Source organism: Oncorhynchus mykiss, chromosome 15, assembly GCF_057628025.1.
Source record: "Oncorhynchus mykiss isolate SJ-2025 chromosome 15, ASM5762802v1, whole genome shotgun sequence".
Lineage (NCBI taxonomy): Eukaryota > Metazoa > Chordata > Actinopteri > Salmoniformes > Salmonidae > Oncorhynchus > Oncorhynchus mykiss.
The window spans coordinates 26,557,339-26,576,544 of record NC_143036.1 but is presented as its reverse complement, the minus strand read 5'-3'; the positions used below and the strand labels follow the sequence as shown (position 1 = coordinate 26,576,544).

Genomic DNA, 19,206 nt, shown 5'->3' with positions numbered 1-19,206 from the left:
GCGTTGTCGTGACCGCTCTTTCCTGTGGATTTCTGATTATAACGCGACAAACAAACAGAGGTATTTTGGATGTAAAAAATTATCTTTATGGAACAAAAGGAACATTTGTTGTGTAACTGGGAGTCTCGTGAGTGAAAACATCCGAAGGTCATCAAAGGTAAACAATTAATTTGATTGCTTTTCTGATTTTCGTGACCGAGCTACCTGATGCTAAGTGTACTTAATGTTTATCGTGCGATCGATAAACTTACACAAACGCTTGGATTGCTTTCGCTGTAAAGCATAATTTAAAAATCTGATTAACAAAAGGCTAAACTGAGTTTTCCTATATTGCACTTGTGATTTCATGAATATAAATATTTATTGTAATATTTATTGTATGTAACGCTATGCTATTCAGCGGTTGTTGATGACACTTATCCCGATATCGGGATTGCAGCCATAACAAGTTAAATAATCTGTCTGTAAACAATTGTTGGAAAAATTATTTGTGTCATGCACAAAGTAGATATCCTAACCGACTTGCCAAAACTATAGTTTGTTAACAAGACATTTGTGGAGTGGTAGAAAAATGAGTTTTAATGACTCCAACCTAAGTGTATGTAAACTTCCGACTTCAATTGTATGTACGTATGCATGTATGTATGTATGTATGTATGTATGTATGTATGTATATATGGAGCATAATGTATTTACAGTTTTATTCACATGTTTTCAAGTACTAATGACAAATAATGCAGTCTGATTATTGCGTAGATTGTAATGGACACCTGTGATGTGTATTCAATACTTTCTTGAAGGTTGTACTGATCATGATGAGCTAATGCTAAGCTTTTTGCCAGATATGTTTGTTGACATGGCGCCACACATATCTGAAATTATTGACATTATACAATGTATTCTGGGTGTCACGTAAACATCTGTCAGACCAAATAGGTTATAATGAGGTGAAGGAATGGTTCACTCATCTTTCGAGTAAACTTCCGGAAGTGAACGATCATAGACAACTCACGCCTTTAACATGCATGCTACAGTGCAAACATACCTATCTCATCTTGTCTCCTCTTCTTATCTTTGGTTGACGCGAAAAGACAAACATTGTGGTGCGCACAATCTACCCATCATTGGATTACTTTTGATTTTTAGAAAGTGCTTTACTCAATTATTTCGATCAATGGTGAATTCACCTGTGATGTGATGAATTGTAAATAGTAATTGCTATTAGCTAATTCACATTGTGTTTTCTTTCAAAGTTAGCTAAATATGACCGTATGTGTACGTCAATCTTTCCTCAGTTAGCTCTAGGACTAATGTAGCCTATATTTTCCGGTTTGGATGATTGTTTTATGCTGTCGCTACTTCTGTGAATGTCTGAACATTGCATCCAAAAATAAACTGGTCACATTCAGGACATAACTTTGAAAGTACTTTGTAAGTACAGTGTGGCCAGCTCAAACGCTGACTGTTGCGTCAATCCAAACCGGACGTTCTTAATAAGCGTTCAAATCACACTGGTTTGAGCGTATGCTCCAGGGACAACTGTAGAATGATCACACTCGCTTGTTGGTACGTGTCAAAGTTAAAACTGCAACATTAAATTTTTTTCATTTTTTGGAACTCAGTTGGGTTCTCAACTTACTGTTGAGAGTTAGAATAGTAGAATACACAGGGTGCAACTTCGATGTTTGGTTGTGCATCAGCAGTTTTTCGCTCGTTACGTCAGTCACTCAATTAGCCATGCCAGCTAAACATTTTTAGATTGGTAAGTTAGTCTAGCCAGGTATCTAAACTCATTGTAATCATGGCCGAATCAGGCACGCAAGGCACGTGCCCAGGGGCCCTGACCTCCATTGATTTTGTTTGTCACGCTCACTCAGCTATCGCTTAGGGCCCCATAGGGCCTAGAGCCAGCCCTGGAATAAGGTGCCATTTGGGACACAACCTGAGTCAGAGATTGAAAGAGACAAATAACCTCTTACAACAGACAGTCTTGAATTATGATATAGTTCTACTGTCCACATGTAAATCCACACACACTCCACCACCGCCAAGAGCCCACCACAACGGAAACCAATAAGACTATGCTAACAGTGCAGAAGTGTGTGGAGCTAAGTGTCTCTATTTGTTTAGTTGAGAAGGCTATGACTAGAGGATCCCCAGTGATGTGACTGCAGCTGCCATAAAGCCTGATGCATTCCAGTCAAAGGATGGAAAATAAGCACTGTGACTTATCACAAGGTAGGTAAACAGGCCCTCTGTACGGTGTCCATATTAAGACAGCCTCAGAGTCACAAGGAGTTGAGGTAGGTAGTGACAAAACATACCCATTCAGTCACTGACATGGAGTCTCAAAGTTCAGACTACAACACAGCAGTATAATAATTGATTGATCATACTGGAATTCATCATGAAGTCAGATCTACGCAGTACACACATTATCACACACTTGCTGGGCAGAAATGTGCGCACAACCCAAGACAGAAATCTCAACTACAACAAACTAGGCCCGACTGAATAAACATATTGGGTCATTAGGGATACACTCTGTTTGTTTGAAACACCTTCCAAATCAGCCCATTTGGTAATTCTAGAGGAACGGCAACCTTAAAGAGGACTTTCACCCTGGGGGAATCTGGGCTTGCTTTCATCATGTCTGAGGCATTTCTAGGACAGTGAGATGTGTTTCACATATAATTGCCCAGGAGGAAGGCAGGTCAAGACTTTGGGCTCTGAATGATACACCCTATGATGACTTACGTTGTATTGATGGGGGGAGCGAGATCTAAAAATACATGTAGTCCTGCTTTGTGGAATTTTCTGAAGACTCTATCTTATACTGATCGCACTGTACATGTTTTTGGGATGTAGATGTGGTCGTCCTTTTTCGATAGTACCATTGGACGTCTTTCAGCGATGGAAGTCAGCGATGGACGACAGCGATGGACGACAGCGATGGACGTCCAATGGCAATGGACGTCAGCGATGGATGACAGCAATGGACGACAGCGATGGACGACAGCGATGGACAACAGCGATTGGACGTCTTCCAGCCTTTGAAAGACTACAACTTGTGTTGGGTGGTGCTTCGTGCTCTGGCCCCCATCCCTCACTGAATGTCCTTGAGTGGCCCAGGCAGAGCCCGGACTTGAACCCGATCTAACATTTTCGGAGAGACCTGAAATTAGCTGTGCAGCAATGCTACCCATCCAACCTGACAGAGCTTGAGAGGATCTGCAGAAAAGAATGGGAGAAACTCCTCCAATAAAAGTTTGCCGAGGTTGTAGCGTAATTCATTTAATTTTTATTTAACTAGGCAAGTCAGTTAAGAATAAATTATTATTTTCAATGACGGACTACGCCGGCCAAACCCTAACCTGGACGACACTGGGCCAATTGTGCACCGTCCCATGGGACTCCCAATCACGGCCGGTTGTGATACAGCCTGTAATTAAACCAGGGTCTGTAGTGACGCCTCTAGCACTGAGATAAAGAGCCTTAGACCACTGCGCCACCAGGGAGCCCAAGAATACTCGAGGCTGTACTCGAGGCATATATGTAAATGTAATATTTCAGTTTTTATTTTTTCACAAATTTGCAAAAATTTCTAAAAACCTGTTTCTGCTTTGTCATTATGGGCTATTGCAGGCCTGGGTAATTATTTTCAATGGAGGGCCACATTAGAATATATTTTTGCCATTGTGGGCCAAAATCATATTACAGGATTATACATGGGTGTTGACAGATATATCTATTGTAAATCACATCCAGATATGCTACTTATTTTACCTTTGTAACATGCACAGAAATAAACCATATCCATGTTCTCCTTTAGGTAGGTATTTTCATTATTAAACATGAAATGAACAACACAGAGGGAAAAGTACACTGTTCATTCAGCACCACGGACAGAACTCTTGTTAAAACTCTTAATGAATAGCCCCTTATTTTTCAATTTTCACCTAAAATGACATACCCAAGTCTAACTGCCTGTAGCTCAGGCCCTGAAGCAAGGATATGCATATTGTTGGTACCATTTGACAGGAAACACTTTGAAGTTTATGGAAATGTGAAAGGAATGTAGTAGAATATAACACAATAGATCTGGCAAAAGATAATACAAAGAAAAAACAACCATTCTCTTGTATCTTTTTGTACCATCATCTTTGAAATGCAAGAGAAAGGCCATAATGTATTATTCCAGCCCAGGTGCAATTTAGATTTTGGCCACTAAATGGCATCAGTGTATGTGCAAAGTTTTAGACTACTAGAAAACAGTGAGGAGAAACAATAATACAACAATTTACTGTTGTAAATCTCTAAAACTGAAGCTGGTTTTACTATTTAAAAAAGGGCCTAAGCATACCTGATAGACTAGGCTGAAGGTAGATACTGTCTACCTACCTAGGCTCATTTGTGCAGTCTGGTCAGTGTGCAAAAGCTGAGGGTTATGCCATATTTATTTCTATTTGGCTAGATATTGTTTTACATGTAATATCTGTACCTGTGCATATGTATGCATGTTCAACTAGTCTGCCCTAATGTTGCTGTTATGCTGTCTCGGTTTAACTGTTGTTCAAACTGTACAGTATTTTTGTTTTCGTCTTACAGACAATATCATGTGGTGCCTCGGCTTCTTCTTTCTGTACCTGGATTCTAGGTACAGAAAGAGACTTCCTTTGCCTCTGTGTGTCATTGTAGCAGAACTGTATCCTGTGAACTGTATCCCTCTCAAGGGATTATACATTATGCTGGATTTCAAGCAGATGGCAGTTTGATCATGACAACACTTACATACTTACTGCATGTTTCTTCGGAATGGCAATTTCATCATGACCACCTATCCCATCATCTGCTGATAACCAGTTATCTTAGCTACAGATTGTTACACCAGATAATGTGATTTAACCATATATTTTTGGTATCCATTACTGGGAGTTACAGGATATCGAACTGTTTGGTGTAGCACAGAGAATTTTCGACCAACCTTAGCGATGCTGTCTTTGTCCTTGATTAGGGGAAACAGGAGTCTCATAAAATGTCCATGTCCAGTTGCAGGGGGTCAGTTTGAATTTAGAAAATGCTCTGTTATACTTTTTTTCTCCATAAAGTAATCCAACAATATATGCCAACTGTTCAGTTCTCGTGCAGAAGATTTGCGGGTACTGCATGTCTCCTGGAAAGGCATGGTTGTGGTGTTAGCATTTTACTCTTTTGGTGGAAGGGACCATGAGGTGCCATGAGGAGAAAAGGCACCTCAATCGCACTCATACACAATACATTTACTGTCTAAGCACAACCCTGTACAACCCAAAAAAAACTTCTCATCTCAATGTACTATCTGTAAACCTCCTCCAACCCATTGACTTTGACAGATCATTCTTGTCAATAGTAGCCCAATAGTAGCATTGTGTTTTAAAAATCTGCAGAGAAGAATGAGGTGGTTGTATCATTACTGTCAGTGTCCCTTCCTGGTTTCTGTCTCACAATCTTGGTGTGTTCCATAACCACAAGGTGTGTCCGCTCCCTTATGCTTGTTTACCCGAAATGCCCCCGCTTTGTACTATTTTTCAGCAAGGCACTGTGGAATCACTCCAGATAACCTGAGTTTTACAAAACGAAAAGGTAAAATGAGAAGAGGGGTAGGCTAAATTGATGACATCGTCTGGAAGATACTCTGTGGTCCTCAGGCTACCTCAAACCACCTGTAACCCCATAACACAAACCCAAACCATACAAACAGTGTCTAATTCATGTTTATACCATGCTTAATGGAAATTGAGCTATCTTAGCCGTCAGCTTGAAATATTTTGGCCAACTTACATTCAGCTTGTGCAGAGCTATGTGTTGGGAGCGCATGTTGGTGGAATCAGATTCTATACCACATACAACAAAATATACAACAATACACAATTTAACCACTCAATTAATTGTTTTGATCTCTATTAGACGGGCTAGTTAAGCATACCTAACATGGACATTTCAATATTGTCAGCTTGCTGTTAACTAGTGTCTAAATTGGAAGCAAGATCGCTAGCCAGTTGAGACGGGCTGAGAACCAACTAACCAACCAGACGATTTATACACATTCATCATTGCTACCAACACACAAACAGAGAGTGAGTTTGCTATATCGAAAATTCTATTTTTACTAACAGATTGTTTTCCAGACAAGGGTGGAATAGATGGCTACCAAATGTAGATACTCTTATTTGGTAACATTAGCTAGCTTACATTAGCTAACGTCAGTCAAAGATAGAACGAACAAACAAACAAACATGTTAACTCTGCTAAAGGCAGAGACCAGTCAAGCGGTGACTACCCTGGCATGGGCGAAATTGATTGACTGTGTGTATACCAAAAGATAGCTAGCTATATGATTTAGCTGATGGCTTTCAGAGTTCAGTACAGGACTGTAACGCTAGCTAGCTAAATTACCCAGCTAGGCTATCAAGGGAGCTAATGTTAGGTTACCTCTAATTGATAATCTTCCATTTTGTTGTGAAGGAAGACGAACACGATGGTATCGCATCGCTTCTCAGCTGTCTTTGAAATGTATTCCTCATCAGTTCAGCCTGAAAATCCCTCTGATAATTTTTGGTCACCGCATCATTCTTAATAGCTGCAAACCACTGGCTGAATCGCACGCGCATGATGTTAAACAGTGAAAAACAAACAAAAAATATTGCCTAGAGAAATCCTGAAATTACTCTGTGTTGGTCGTTCGAAGTTAACAATGCCATTATTGAAGTTTGTGGGCACATTACCTCTACCTAGCAGCCGCTATCAGCATTCACTATGAATACGGGACTTTGTGGTTCACTTTGTGGTTCACAAATGCACAGGGAGTCGAAACATCCTGATTCTACCAGTGAAATGAAAATGTGCTTTCTAGCTTGTGGTTTAGATAATTGTTTATGATTAAAAAAAATACGTTTTTTTTATGTAGAATTTACTATATGACGTGGCAGAGCCAGGGTGAAATTTCCCTTTAATATGTTTATCACCCACTCTGAAATTTGATCAGCGCTCAAACCGTTTACCAACGTTTGGTGGCTGACATTGTTGAATGTGGCCTTTAGTAAAAATCATAGCCTAGGCGTGAATGGCTTTGGTCATGAGGCTGTGATGTCGCCGCATCTCCCGTGGTACTAAAAAGTTCCTTCTTAGATTGTATGCTCTTGCCCAGAGTAAAGTCTCTTCTAATTTTAGCTTCAGTATATGATTAGATTAATTTGTCTTCTAATTGATGAAATAGAAAACAAAATAACTTATTGATTTGTCAGTGTGGCTGGATATACTGAAGTGTCACAGAGAAGCCAATACATTACCCATAGGGTTAACCCAGGGAGTAAACACTATGTGAATAACTCTGAGCAATGTACAATGTACATAAAAAAAATAATAAGATAAGAAATAATGAAAACAATGGTCCTCATTTAATCAAGCTGTATGGAGGTAGATACTTGCCAAAACATAATGTACACATGGCAGAAATCTATCCCCATATACTGAACGCAAGCATATGTCAAAAACACTATATTTCTTGGGGTTCAAGAGTGCATGTTTGGAATAATGTCCTCAACAGACGAATGGCAGTGAGAAACAAGTAGAATGCATTTAAATTGAAACTTGCTTCTCGCTGTTGGAAGAATGGTATTTTTTTTTATCTCAGTTACCTGTTTCGATTGAATAGGGCTCAAGGAGTCATTCAGCAAACACAAAAGACCTGAGTAATATTGTCTGTGGATGTGGATAGCTCAGGCATTAAAGTGAATATGACTTCTGTGACTCACTCTCAATGTTACAAAATAAATGTGTGAGTGAAACGTGATACCTGTGACTGAAAGAGAACATAGGGGATAATAATTTAATTCTCATTTACATAGTCTTCCATACCACTACAATCCAAGGGGATAATAACCAACTCAAACAAGCAGTACCACTTCAAACAATACGATACCTTTAAAACCTCAACATGAGACAGCCTTGGCCTTTGGGAGGGAACACATTTGATGTGTACACACATTCCCTGCAGAAGTGAATGCATTTATCCCCTGCCGAAGAAACCCAGTAAATCTATCGACTTAAACATTCCTTCTGTGGGATATCAGGAACAGTCACACAGAACTCAACAGGAACCTTAGATCATAGCCCAATCCATTTCTGAATCATCCCAAAGTCTTTGCTTTGCATAGCTTCCTGCAGCCAAGGGCACAATTTACCGCTGCCAGACAATGGACTCATCTCCCCCACTGAAAATGAATGGGCCTCATTCCAAGAATAGGATGACTTCACACAAACTCTTTCCAACAAACCACTTCAAGACACAACTTAATTCAAGCTGAAGAGGCAAGAATAACACCTACAGTATTGACAGTGAAATGAAAGAAATAGTCTGACCTTATATCAACGCAATATCAAAGCAAGACAACACTGAACTGTCGATACCATAGCAAAGTATTCACAACTTGTGAATTTTAAAGAGATAATATATTATGTAACAGGCTGCCAGCATATACCTGAAAGACTCACTGACGATGTGGATCAATTTCCAAAATGGTTTCTATTTAAAAGTGCATTCATTATACAACATGGCTTCCTGGTCCGGTATTTGATACACCCAGATTATACTTGTTTAATTACAAACAGACATTTGTCTGAAAATTAATGTTGATACCGTAATCTGATTAGTCATTCCATGAAAAATGACGCCTCGCATTCATTGTCTAATTCTATTTAGAGGGAAAAAGCTAATGACAGGGCAAATTGACTCCTGTCCATCTCAAGCTATAGTGTAATTGGGACTCGTTTCAGGAAACGAGGCTTATGTCGAGCGTCACTACTTCACAGGAGAGGGATTTGAACGTAAACGTTTTGTTTTAAAATTAAAATGTTTTTTTGGGGGGGCAGAAATGCCTTCTGGAACATGTGAACGTACATGTGCTTTAACAACAAACGTATGCCATTTGTAAATACAAACACAATTGTAAAATTACGAGCGTAGTTGTTTTAGCCACGGAAAAGGTGAGGAACCTTCCCGCTAGCCATGGCTGAGATAATGGATGGGCTGGGCATGCCCGAGAGATGAGTTTGGATTGGTCTGCCATGTAGCATGCTTCTGTCTATGACATGAGCTGCTCAATATGTGTAGGTAATCCTTTCTAATGCAGCTTTTTTTAACAATATTACAAATAACTGCAAAAGTGTTGCTAATGCTCTCCACTTTCAGTGGAATGACCACTGGAAGAAGAGTATGATAGCTAAGGAGGTGGAGAAAATTCAGGCGTTTGATTGTAAATATGTGGAGAGAATCGAACACCTGTCTCCAGATTACATCTTCAAACTAAGGGCAACCAAGGTATCCATGACAAGGAGGGAGAAGCGTTCATCCTTATACACGCGTAAAGAGAGTCTCGCGAGCTACATTTTCAAATATCATACTTTTCTCATTTTGTCAGAAAGTAATTATCATTGCAAGTTAGCTAGCTAGCTAATGTTAGCGGGCTGGTTCGCTAGCTAACATTACATGTATGATTTGCGTAGTAATATTATTCATATCTCAGAGCCATTTCCATTGATAGTAATAGCCTAATGTTAGCTAGCTAGCTAACATTGAAACTAGTTGGTTAGCTTTAGCTACATGTCAGGTCAGCTATATGATATGGTCATTATTTGAACTGGCTAGTCAGCTAACTTAACGTTAGCTAGCTAGCTACCTAATAAGCTAGAAACTAACCAACACATTGTTTAGAAAGTGGCTTTTAGTTGCCTGGTTTGCTAGATTTACAAATACTTTGATATATCAGCTGATGTAAGAAGGGCTATATAAATACATTTGATTTGATTTGTTGTTTTTGTGTTTATATTTTTTTTAAATGACAACGACAAGTTTAATGTCGGACGACTATAGAATGTTCATGATGTCACTGTGACAACTGTATACAGACATGTCAATAGACCTAGTATAAACCAGCCTTTAGTCTTGATATCTTTGGTTGTTTAGTACACTACCGAACTCACTCTGTTTAGCACATGGCCTCACATGTGAATCCTTACAGAGATTGGTTATTAAAACATTCAAGGGACATTTTCTCAAAATGGGGTAACAAGTTTATCAACTTTCAAATCAGAATTACTTTCTCATTGTTCTACAGTGTATGATATACCACTTCCTAGCCCTACTTTTATCCAATGTAAAAAACACAATTTAAAATGTTGCTACATAAGACCAAATCAAGCCTGCCTGTCACAATTTTGTGTATTTTAATCATTCAAATAACTTATTTTCTTGAGGCCCAACAGCTATGGAAAAAATTATAAGTTGATTGATCCAAAGTCTCCCCTGAGACAACATTGTAAATTTTTCGGAAGATAACAGGCAAGACCATGTACAAGGCACAGTGTGTGTGTGTGTGTGTGTGTGTGTGTGTGTGTGTGTGTGTGTGTGTGTGTGTGTGTGTGTATAATACTTTCAACACAAGGCTGAGGACACCTTATCAAAAATTCAAGGTCTTACTAGTTTGGATCCCTAAAAGTCAATATAGAACTTCAACAATTTCAACAACTCAATCCCCTACCTCTAACCATACCTCAAACCATAATATAACCTATGATAAACAAACAATTCCCAAGACACACCATCCACCCCTCTTGGGCTCCCTTCATATGAGCAAGATACAGTTTTACTAGGGGGCATCAAACAAACTAGAATGGAACTAGTCAGCAATGATTTAGCTCTTCTCTCTACCTCTGTTTCTTAGCAACCCTACCAGCTGTGTACCATAAAGTGGGAAAATCAAGCCCAAAGGATGCTTCTCATGGCAAGGTGATAGGTCAACAGTGATCCTCTGCTCTATACCTTGCACTCTCAGGCCCCAGGGGACATACCTGCCTCAGCCCCCTAAAGCCCCGATGTCTTCTGCCCCATCTCTCAAGACAAAGAGAAGTTAAATAGTTTCTTATAGTGTGTACACTGACACATCAGTCACAAATAAAGGGTGAAGTGAAAGTGTCTGCATTTTATACTGTATTATGGAAAAAAGACTATCAAAAAAAGTACTAACAGAATATTATTTTTCTGCCACTAGTCCTTTAGAAGGTACACCACTATCATCAACTATTTTCATTCCCTGGATCATAGCATAGTGTTGCTTCCAAACCCCCACTACCACAACATTCCCAGATGCCCCAGGCTCCATGAAGAGCTCCCCCACTCCCATGCCCTCTCCCTGGGGTAGTTCCTAGGATATGATGACCCCCCCCCCCCCCCCAGCTCAAATTCAGCTCAAATTCTCTCATCTTCCCTCCTCTTTAGCTAGCGCATGCGGCCCCTTCCACTAGCCAGCTTTTCCTCCCTGTTTGTGGTAAATGAGTGGAGATAGTGATTAGATAAGATTGGGACTGACCCCTCAGCGGAGGCATGGCATAAGACGCCGGGCTCTATGACACTAATCCATTTGAAAGGGAACCTCTAACAGAATGCTAATGAGGGAGCTAGCATGGGTATCATCCTGTGTGTGTGTGTGTGTGTGTGTGTGTGTGTGTGTGTGTGTGTGTGTGTGTGTGTGTGTGTGTGTGTGTGTGTGTGTGTGTGTGTGTGTTTTCTTCAAAAATGTAATGGCTTTCGCTATAGGCTTAGTTATTGAAGTTTATTTGCCACCAGAGTAGGAATGATTCAGCCAAGAACTAAAGAGGGGAAAACATCTCGCATCGCAATTGGTGGTGATCAGTAAAACCCAAGTTGCAGATACACTTGTTTTCAAGTTACAGACTACATGTTGATAGAGCATGTGTACTTTGTACTTCATGAACTCAGTACAAGTCTGCTTTAGCTCAAATTTCCAGCTGCTCATCCACAGATGTTTTCCGATCTCCTGCCTCTCCTTGCGCTTCTCCATTCACATGGACAAAGGCCCATAGTTGTGTGTTTGGCAGGGAAAAGGCTTCATAATACTGCCCTGAAAGCAGCCATTAAAGGAAGAAAAGGGAAATAAGTCCATCCATTAATTGGATGGTTATTCAGGCTTTCAGTTTCTGGAAACAGGCTCTAAAAATAAGCTAGACACAGCACAAGGGTCCTCCTGTCTGTTGTGCCCTACGATGGTCCATTTGATGTGAACGGGCGCTCTGCTTGCCCTGAGGGTTGATGGGCAAAGCACTGTAGCCACTGAAACGTGAACAGACCTATGGGAAAGGAGGACACTACCATGGTAGGAGCTCATCAACAAAGTCAGTATAATGTTTTTCAGAAGTTTGTAAAATTGCTCAGAAACTGTGATTTCTGTACACGTTCTGGTAAACACAGACAAGACACAAAATGAAAGCGTAGAGATAAAAGTTGACTCAACTAATTAGGAATAAAAGTGATACCGAATTGCATGCCTACTTAGATCACTAATTCAGCCCAGACTCCACACTGGTACTTGCAAATATTTAGTAACTCGAACACCCTGTGCACAAAACGATAATCACCGCACATAATCACTGCAATTATGTCATGTTTACCGCCGAGCATCTGTTAAGTGTAAGCACTACTCCGACAACGCCATTCCCACTTGCTTAAATATGCGTCACCAATTTTCAGTCAACGCTGTGTAGTTTTGAGTCTTTAATGTATGTTTTCGCCGGCTTGCTGTGACTGCAGCTGATTCTAGGCCAGTGCACTTACCCCAGGCACAGTGCCAAGGCATAATGAGACATTTGGTTCTGAATTTCACAATCTGACAGAATCCATTAAAGCCAAGCAGGGCTGCAGATGCAGCAGCGGCGGGATCAGCCAGGCCAAAGTGATGACTTCCCATTTCCCCCACATTATATCATATATCCCCCTGCTTCTGCTTAGACAAATGACCAGATCCAACTAGGGGGGTCTGTCGGATTGTTTGCACACAGATGCCAAATTATGGCTATCCATGGCTGGCACAGTGGCACTATTGACTCAGTATACATCATTATTAAGAGGGACATACTGTGTAATAACCAACAGCCGACCAGTGTTGAGATATTCTGACTCAAGCATTGCATGTACAGAAATGTCCAAAATGATGATTATTAAGATGATTATGTACAAGAAATCACACTACATTATTTTGGGATTATCACTGTTATTAATTTTGGCAATTCACATAAAGACTTATAAAATGCAATTCCACCAATCAATCAAAATATGTTGCATCTAGTAGTGGCCACTTTGTTTCTTTGAGTGCAAGCATACATATCATTATGGAGACACAGTAAGTTCTTCTTCATTACATAAATAGGAGGACTATCACAGCAAATGAGAGTGTTAAATCAACACTGAAAGAGTGGGCAATATACACACTGGAACCAGTCTTAAATTAAATAACACAGAGTGCTGAATCAATACTGAAAGAGTGGGACCATATACACACTGGAACCAGTGTTAACTTAATACACTACTTAGTGTAAAACCTATTCAAATATTTCCCAGAGTGCCTTGCTTTTTGAGTGAATTCTAGAGTTACCAACCATAACTATAATTTTTGTGACAGATACATGGTTGTTGAATTCATTCCTTTCCAATCCTGAGGACTTCAAAAAGTAAGTTTCTTTGTGAATGTTACTTCTTGATGCACCCATCCCGTTAGTGGGATCATTTTCGTCAACATCCGCTGAATTGCAGAGCGCCAAATTCAAATAAAATTACTAAAAATATTGAATTTTCATGAAATCACAAGTGCAAACCACAGTTTAGCTTGTTGTTAATCCAGATTTCAATAAAGCTTTTCGGCGAAAGCAGACCAAGCGTTTATGTAAGGACATCTCTCTCAGTAGACAAAATATTACAAACAGCTAGCAGCCAAGTAGATTGGTCACGAAAGTCAGAATAGCAATAAAATTAATCGCTTACCTTTGATGATCTTCGGATGTTTGCACTCACGGGACTCCCAGTTACACAATAAATGTTCCTTTTGTTCCATAAAGATTATTTTATATCCAAAATACCTTGGTTGGCGCGTTATGTTCAGAAATCCACAGGCTCGAGCGGTCACTACATCGCAGACAAAAATTCCAAATAGTATCCATAATGTTTGTAGAAACATGTCAAACGTTTTTTATAATCAATCTTCAGGTTGTTTTTACAATATATAATCAATAATATTTCAACCGGGACTGTAGCTTCTTCAATAGGAGAGAGAGAAATGTCTGCTCCAAGCTGTTGCGCATGCAAAACGCTGCTGGCCCCCAGCCATACAATGACGTGATGTGATCTTTCTCGCTCATTTTTCAAAATAAAAGCCTCAAACTATGTCTAAAGACTGTTCACACCATGGGGAAGCCATAGGAAAAGGAATCTGGTTGATATCCCTTTAAATGGAGCGAAGGCAGGCTATGGAACAGAGAGATTTCAGGAAAAACAACACTTCCGGGTTGGATTTTCCTCAGGTTTTTGCCTGCAATATCAGTTCTGTTATACTCACAGACAATATTTTGACAGTTTTGGCAACTTTAGAGTGTTTTCTATCCCAATCTGACTAATCTGATTATATGCATATTCTAGATTCTGGGCCTGAGAAATAGGCAGTTTCATTTGGGTACGTTTTTCATCCAAACATCAAAATACTGCCCCCTACACTCAAGATGTTAAAATTAAATGTATGACAATATCGCACACTGATTATTTACAGGTCACATCAAGTAAATGCAAAATTCCAGTAATTTATCCAAAATACCCAGATATCCTGGTTGAAGGACTCCGGATTCGAGATATCTTCCACCTGGGAGTTCTGGGAAACCTGGGAATTTCAGGAAAGCTCCCAGAATTTTGCAACCCTACCTGCAAGTCATATTTTGCTGGCTTGCAAAGTGATGTGTAAATCCTATTGGAATCCACCCAGAGTTGGCTCTCAAACAGTTGAAGCTCTTCTTCACCTACAACTTGAATTCAGAATGCCTGCCAGAGTTATGAACATTGTGAGGATACTACATAAACCATTCAAACTGGAACAACCATTTCAGAAACGGGTTAAAAACAATTCTAACTAACAGATTGGATTAGTTTAGAAAAATGTATGTTATTTATCTTGTTTAGCATAAGATGTAACAATCAATGTACAAGCAAAAACACATTAAAAAAAGATAGAAATCAACCTGCAGTAGAGCATGCTTGGAAATATGATAATGACGGGCTTGGTTTTGGTTCAAAGTGACGTGTATGAGTTTCAGGCCCCTATATTAGGGGAAAACTAGGCACTCAAACTAAGGCCTTATGAAATTCCTATGATATTGCATTAAATATATACATGTTTTATGATAACATTCACTTAGGTTCTCACTTGAAGTCCATAAAACAAAAAAACAAATGAACGCAAAGTTCTGACCTCAGCCACGAGGTTAGAACTTCCTGTCATGTCAGAAACAGTGTCATGACACCTAACGTGACAGTCCCTTTTGCTCCTGGGCAACATGCATCACCTCTAGGAATCAACAGATCTGATTGGTCTGCCATGCGAGGGGGTGAGAAGTTAAGGTTTGGGAGGCTACCAGGCATAAGGCAAAAATCTCAGATCCTCTTCTATCCTGAAAGATGACTAAAATGGATGAATAATTGCCCATGCTTCTTAAATACCTACAAAAGCTTCCTATTAAAAGCTGTGGACCTTGTCTCCGTTGACACTGTAGTGTTAAAATGAAGTGTTTTGTAAAACCAAAACTGGTGGCAACTGAACTGCCACCATTGCGAAGGAGACAAAACCTTCTTGCTGGAGTATTGAAACACATCATCCTGAGATGATTTGAAACATTACATGGTGTGTTGTAACAATACTTAAGTGTGTAACACCTTACCAGGAACTGGGAGCATTACCGGAAAAGGAATGAAATTAACAGTTTGTTGGGCTCCTGAGTGGTGCAGTGATCTAAGACACTATATCTCAGTGCTAGAGGCATCACTACATACACCCTGGTTCGATTCCAGGTTGTATCACAGTCGGCTGTAATTGGTAGTCCCATAGGGGGGCGCACTGGTTCGATTCCCGGCTGTATCACAGTTGGCTGTAATTGGGAGTCCCATAGGGGGGCGCACAATTGGCCCAGCGTCGTCCAGGTTTGGCCGGCGTAGGCCATCATTCTAAATAATAATTTATCCTTAACTGACTTGCCTAGTTAATTAAAGGTTACATTTTTTATTAAGTATGTTTTTTTGTTTTTTTTGTCAATTTAAATTTACCCCAGAATTTATGTTTACAGTGTGGCTGTGTTGTTGAGTGGGTAATATTCCAATGAGACTGCAATGAAATGTACCATTTTACTGCCCCGGAAGTCAGGGGTTCAATTCCAGCTTCTGCCTGTCCCACTTTGACTCCTCCGTCTCCTCCTGTTTCTTATCTTTCTAAACAAAGCATAAAGTGTAATTCCACAAAAAAAATATTCTCCATAGGCCCTTATCCTCAATCATTATTTAGTGTGTTTAGTTTATTTATTTGTGTTTTGATGCTACTATTTCTACAGTGTACAAGCCTGACCGAGTGCTTGGAGGGCAATGAAAAAGGTGCTTTTATCCACTTAACTTTATCGTACTGGAGTTGTACGAGTCAGAGAAGGAACTTTGACTTCACATACACAAATCTCAGGTTCAACTCAGTGGCCCAGATTGACCTTCTGCACCGCTCTCATTCCAACTTTAAAAGGTCAACATTGTGCAAAGAAAACAATAAAATGACTAACAAAGACTACAAATAAAGAACAATAAAATGCATAACACAACCATAGTAAATACACATAATCACTGAGGCCAGTATATGCAGTGTACTACATAAAGGTTTCACTGACACTAAGGATACACATTGTGATTTGGCTTCCTATCCATAACATTACTCCAGCACTCAATGGGAGATAATGGGAGAGTCACAACTATCCTAATTCCTGCTGCTGGAACCACTTATCTAGTTCAGAGACTGTCAGGAAGTGTGTTTGTGAGTGCAGAGCCTGCAAACACATGCAGACCTGAGCAATTATCCTGCAGATGAGCGGAAAGCTGAAACCTGATTTGATTATAAGACCACGAAATTCCTCAAGAAAACAGAAATCCAGGAAATGCAAATGAGGCCCATCTGCCCAATTTGAGCTCAGGCCGTCACTGAGAGGGAGCTGTCTGCTTAAATGTGGTGCTGAAATGAGCTGTGGTTACTGGCAACTGTTGTGAGTTGCTGATACTCTAATACAGTTTAAAAGAGAGAGTGAATATATAATTAAAACGTTTAAAAAACAGCATTGTGTGATTAATGGTTCAAATGATCACTTACTCTAATTATTGAAAAAATTATGTTTATTTTTTTCAACCTGTGTGGAATGCAATAAACTTGAGAGACAAGCAACACATGACTGAAACATGAGCTTAAAATGACAAATTCTATAAATAGATATGGATGTGTTTAACAAAACATATAAGCAATTAGAGTGACTTATTTTGATGTATTATACATGTTTTCCTAGTGATCAGAGTGATGAAATCTTGTAAATTCTTATTCTCTAAAAATATGGTACAGTTAAACAATATATATTGTTTGTTTCTCATTCAAACTGCTATATAAATACACATGAACTGCAAACACTTACCTTGCCAACATACAGCGGTTCTTCACCTGTGTACTCCTCCAGGACAAAGAATTGGTTCCATACCCAGCTGCGTTTGTGCCTGCGAAGCAGCTCCCATGGGCCTCCAGCAGTGTGCTGGGCCTGGTTCTGTGTCCCAGAGGCCCCAGAGGCGGAGATCAACCCCCAGCAGCCCAGCTCCCAGAGGGGAAGCAGCAGAGCCAGGAGAGCACCTGCTCTCCACACACTTCCTGAGCCACACCACCTCATTTAGGCCCCCTCCAACAAGCAACAAGCCCAGGAGAGAGAAAAATCACACAGCAGAGAAATGATAAAACCCTCAGGGCCTAATCCCACTGTCCTCCTGACCCAATGTTTTGCCAGAAAGAAAAAGAAGAAGACCGTGGATACAACCCTGAAGAAGAGAGTACTTGGATTGAAGAAAAAGGAAAAAGTCAAGCTCTGGGTATTGGAGTGGTGCTGCTGTTCATTGGTCTTGATTGTAGACAAAAGCTGTGGTAATTCCCTCCACTTTGGAGATAGAGGGTTGACATTGGGGGTAGATTGAGGGTCAATGGCGACGGGGAAGCTTGCTTCTTCACCACAGGGGTGGAGTAATTGGCACCTATCAGAACAAAGGGATGAGGAGAGAGAGAGAGAGAGAGAGAGAGAGAGAGAGAGAGAGAGAAACTGCCATCAGCGAAATTGCCTCAGTGACCGCAGTCACTTTAGACACTAAGTAATGTGCTTGCTGATGCAATGATAATTACATTTTTCAACCACTGATAAAGAAATCGAACAAAAATGAATAGACAGTAAATATGGTAAATACAATTAACATAGTATCCTTCAAGGGCCCATAAAGTTCTACGTACTAACCTACACTGTATAATCCCATTCCCAACTAAACCCAGATTGAGAGAGGTCAAATGTTAACAAGAATATTGGAGCAAAATGACCTGGCTTATCTATGTACACAAGAAAAGTGATTTCCACATACAGGGATAAAAAATGTGGGCGGTAGGAATAACAATTAAGTGTCGTTCAGCCTTCTTTCGTGCTGAATTCACATTACTGCAGATTTACCTTTTCCAAGGTCGTTATTTTGTCACATTTTCTTTGTAGAAGGGCACAAAGTAATACCGCTATGGCTCTCCACACAACACTAACAAGGCACCTGATCTGTTTGGCAAGCCCTCATCCACAAGATTAAAAATAAATCTGAGCTGTCAGCAACATGACGGACCGGTTCGTGTTCTGACCTCTACTCCCAGCAGTTTGTGTGTGTGAGGACTACGGAGCGCCGTATGAGCATGCAACGCGATCTCTGCCTCAGTCACTCAGTCACCATCATGCTGCTGCATGGGATTGACTACCAACGACCAGTCATGCCATTAGGAACTAGTGGAAGTAGTGAAATAGGCTTATTATGATCGACTGTTGTCTAAGCATATATCACACCACATCCCAGCGACACCACCATTGGAAAATTACCTGAGCAGTATGCTGTGACTTGTTATCTAGTTGAGAGCTGAGCAGGCTTAGCCATCAAATAATGTAATGACAGTGTGAAAACACTCAAAAGTCAATCCATTCACTAGGTACATGACCAAATATCACTTGACTTACCAATTCAAGTCAGCCAGAAGAAAA

The 19,206-nt window shown here is 40.1% G+C and overlaps 1 protein-coding gene across 1 annotated transcript in view; it reads right to left on the bottom strand.

Moving 5' to 3' along the window:
- The window catches only part of LOC110489881 (cadherin-7), a 114,887-nt gene that overhangs the window by 87,976 nt on the left and 7,705 nt on the right, over positions 1-19,206 (bottom strand). Inside the window, exon 2 of the mRNA XM_036944147.2 lies at positions 17,578-18,178. Within this exon, the coding sequence (XP_036800042.2) occupies positions 17,578-17,823 (246 nt within the window). The 5' untranslated portion in view covers positions 17,824-18,178. The remainder of the gene's footprint in view (positions 1-17,577; positions 18,179-19,206) is intronic.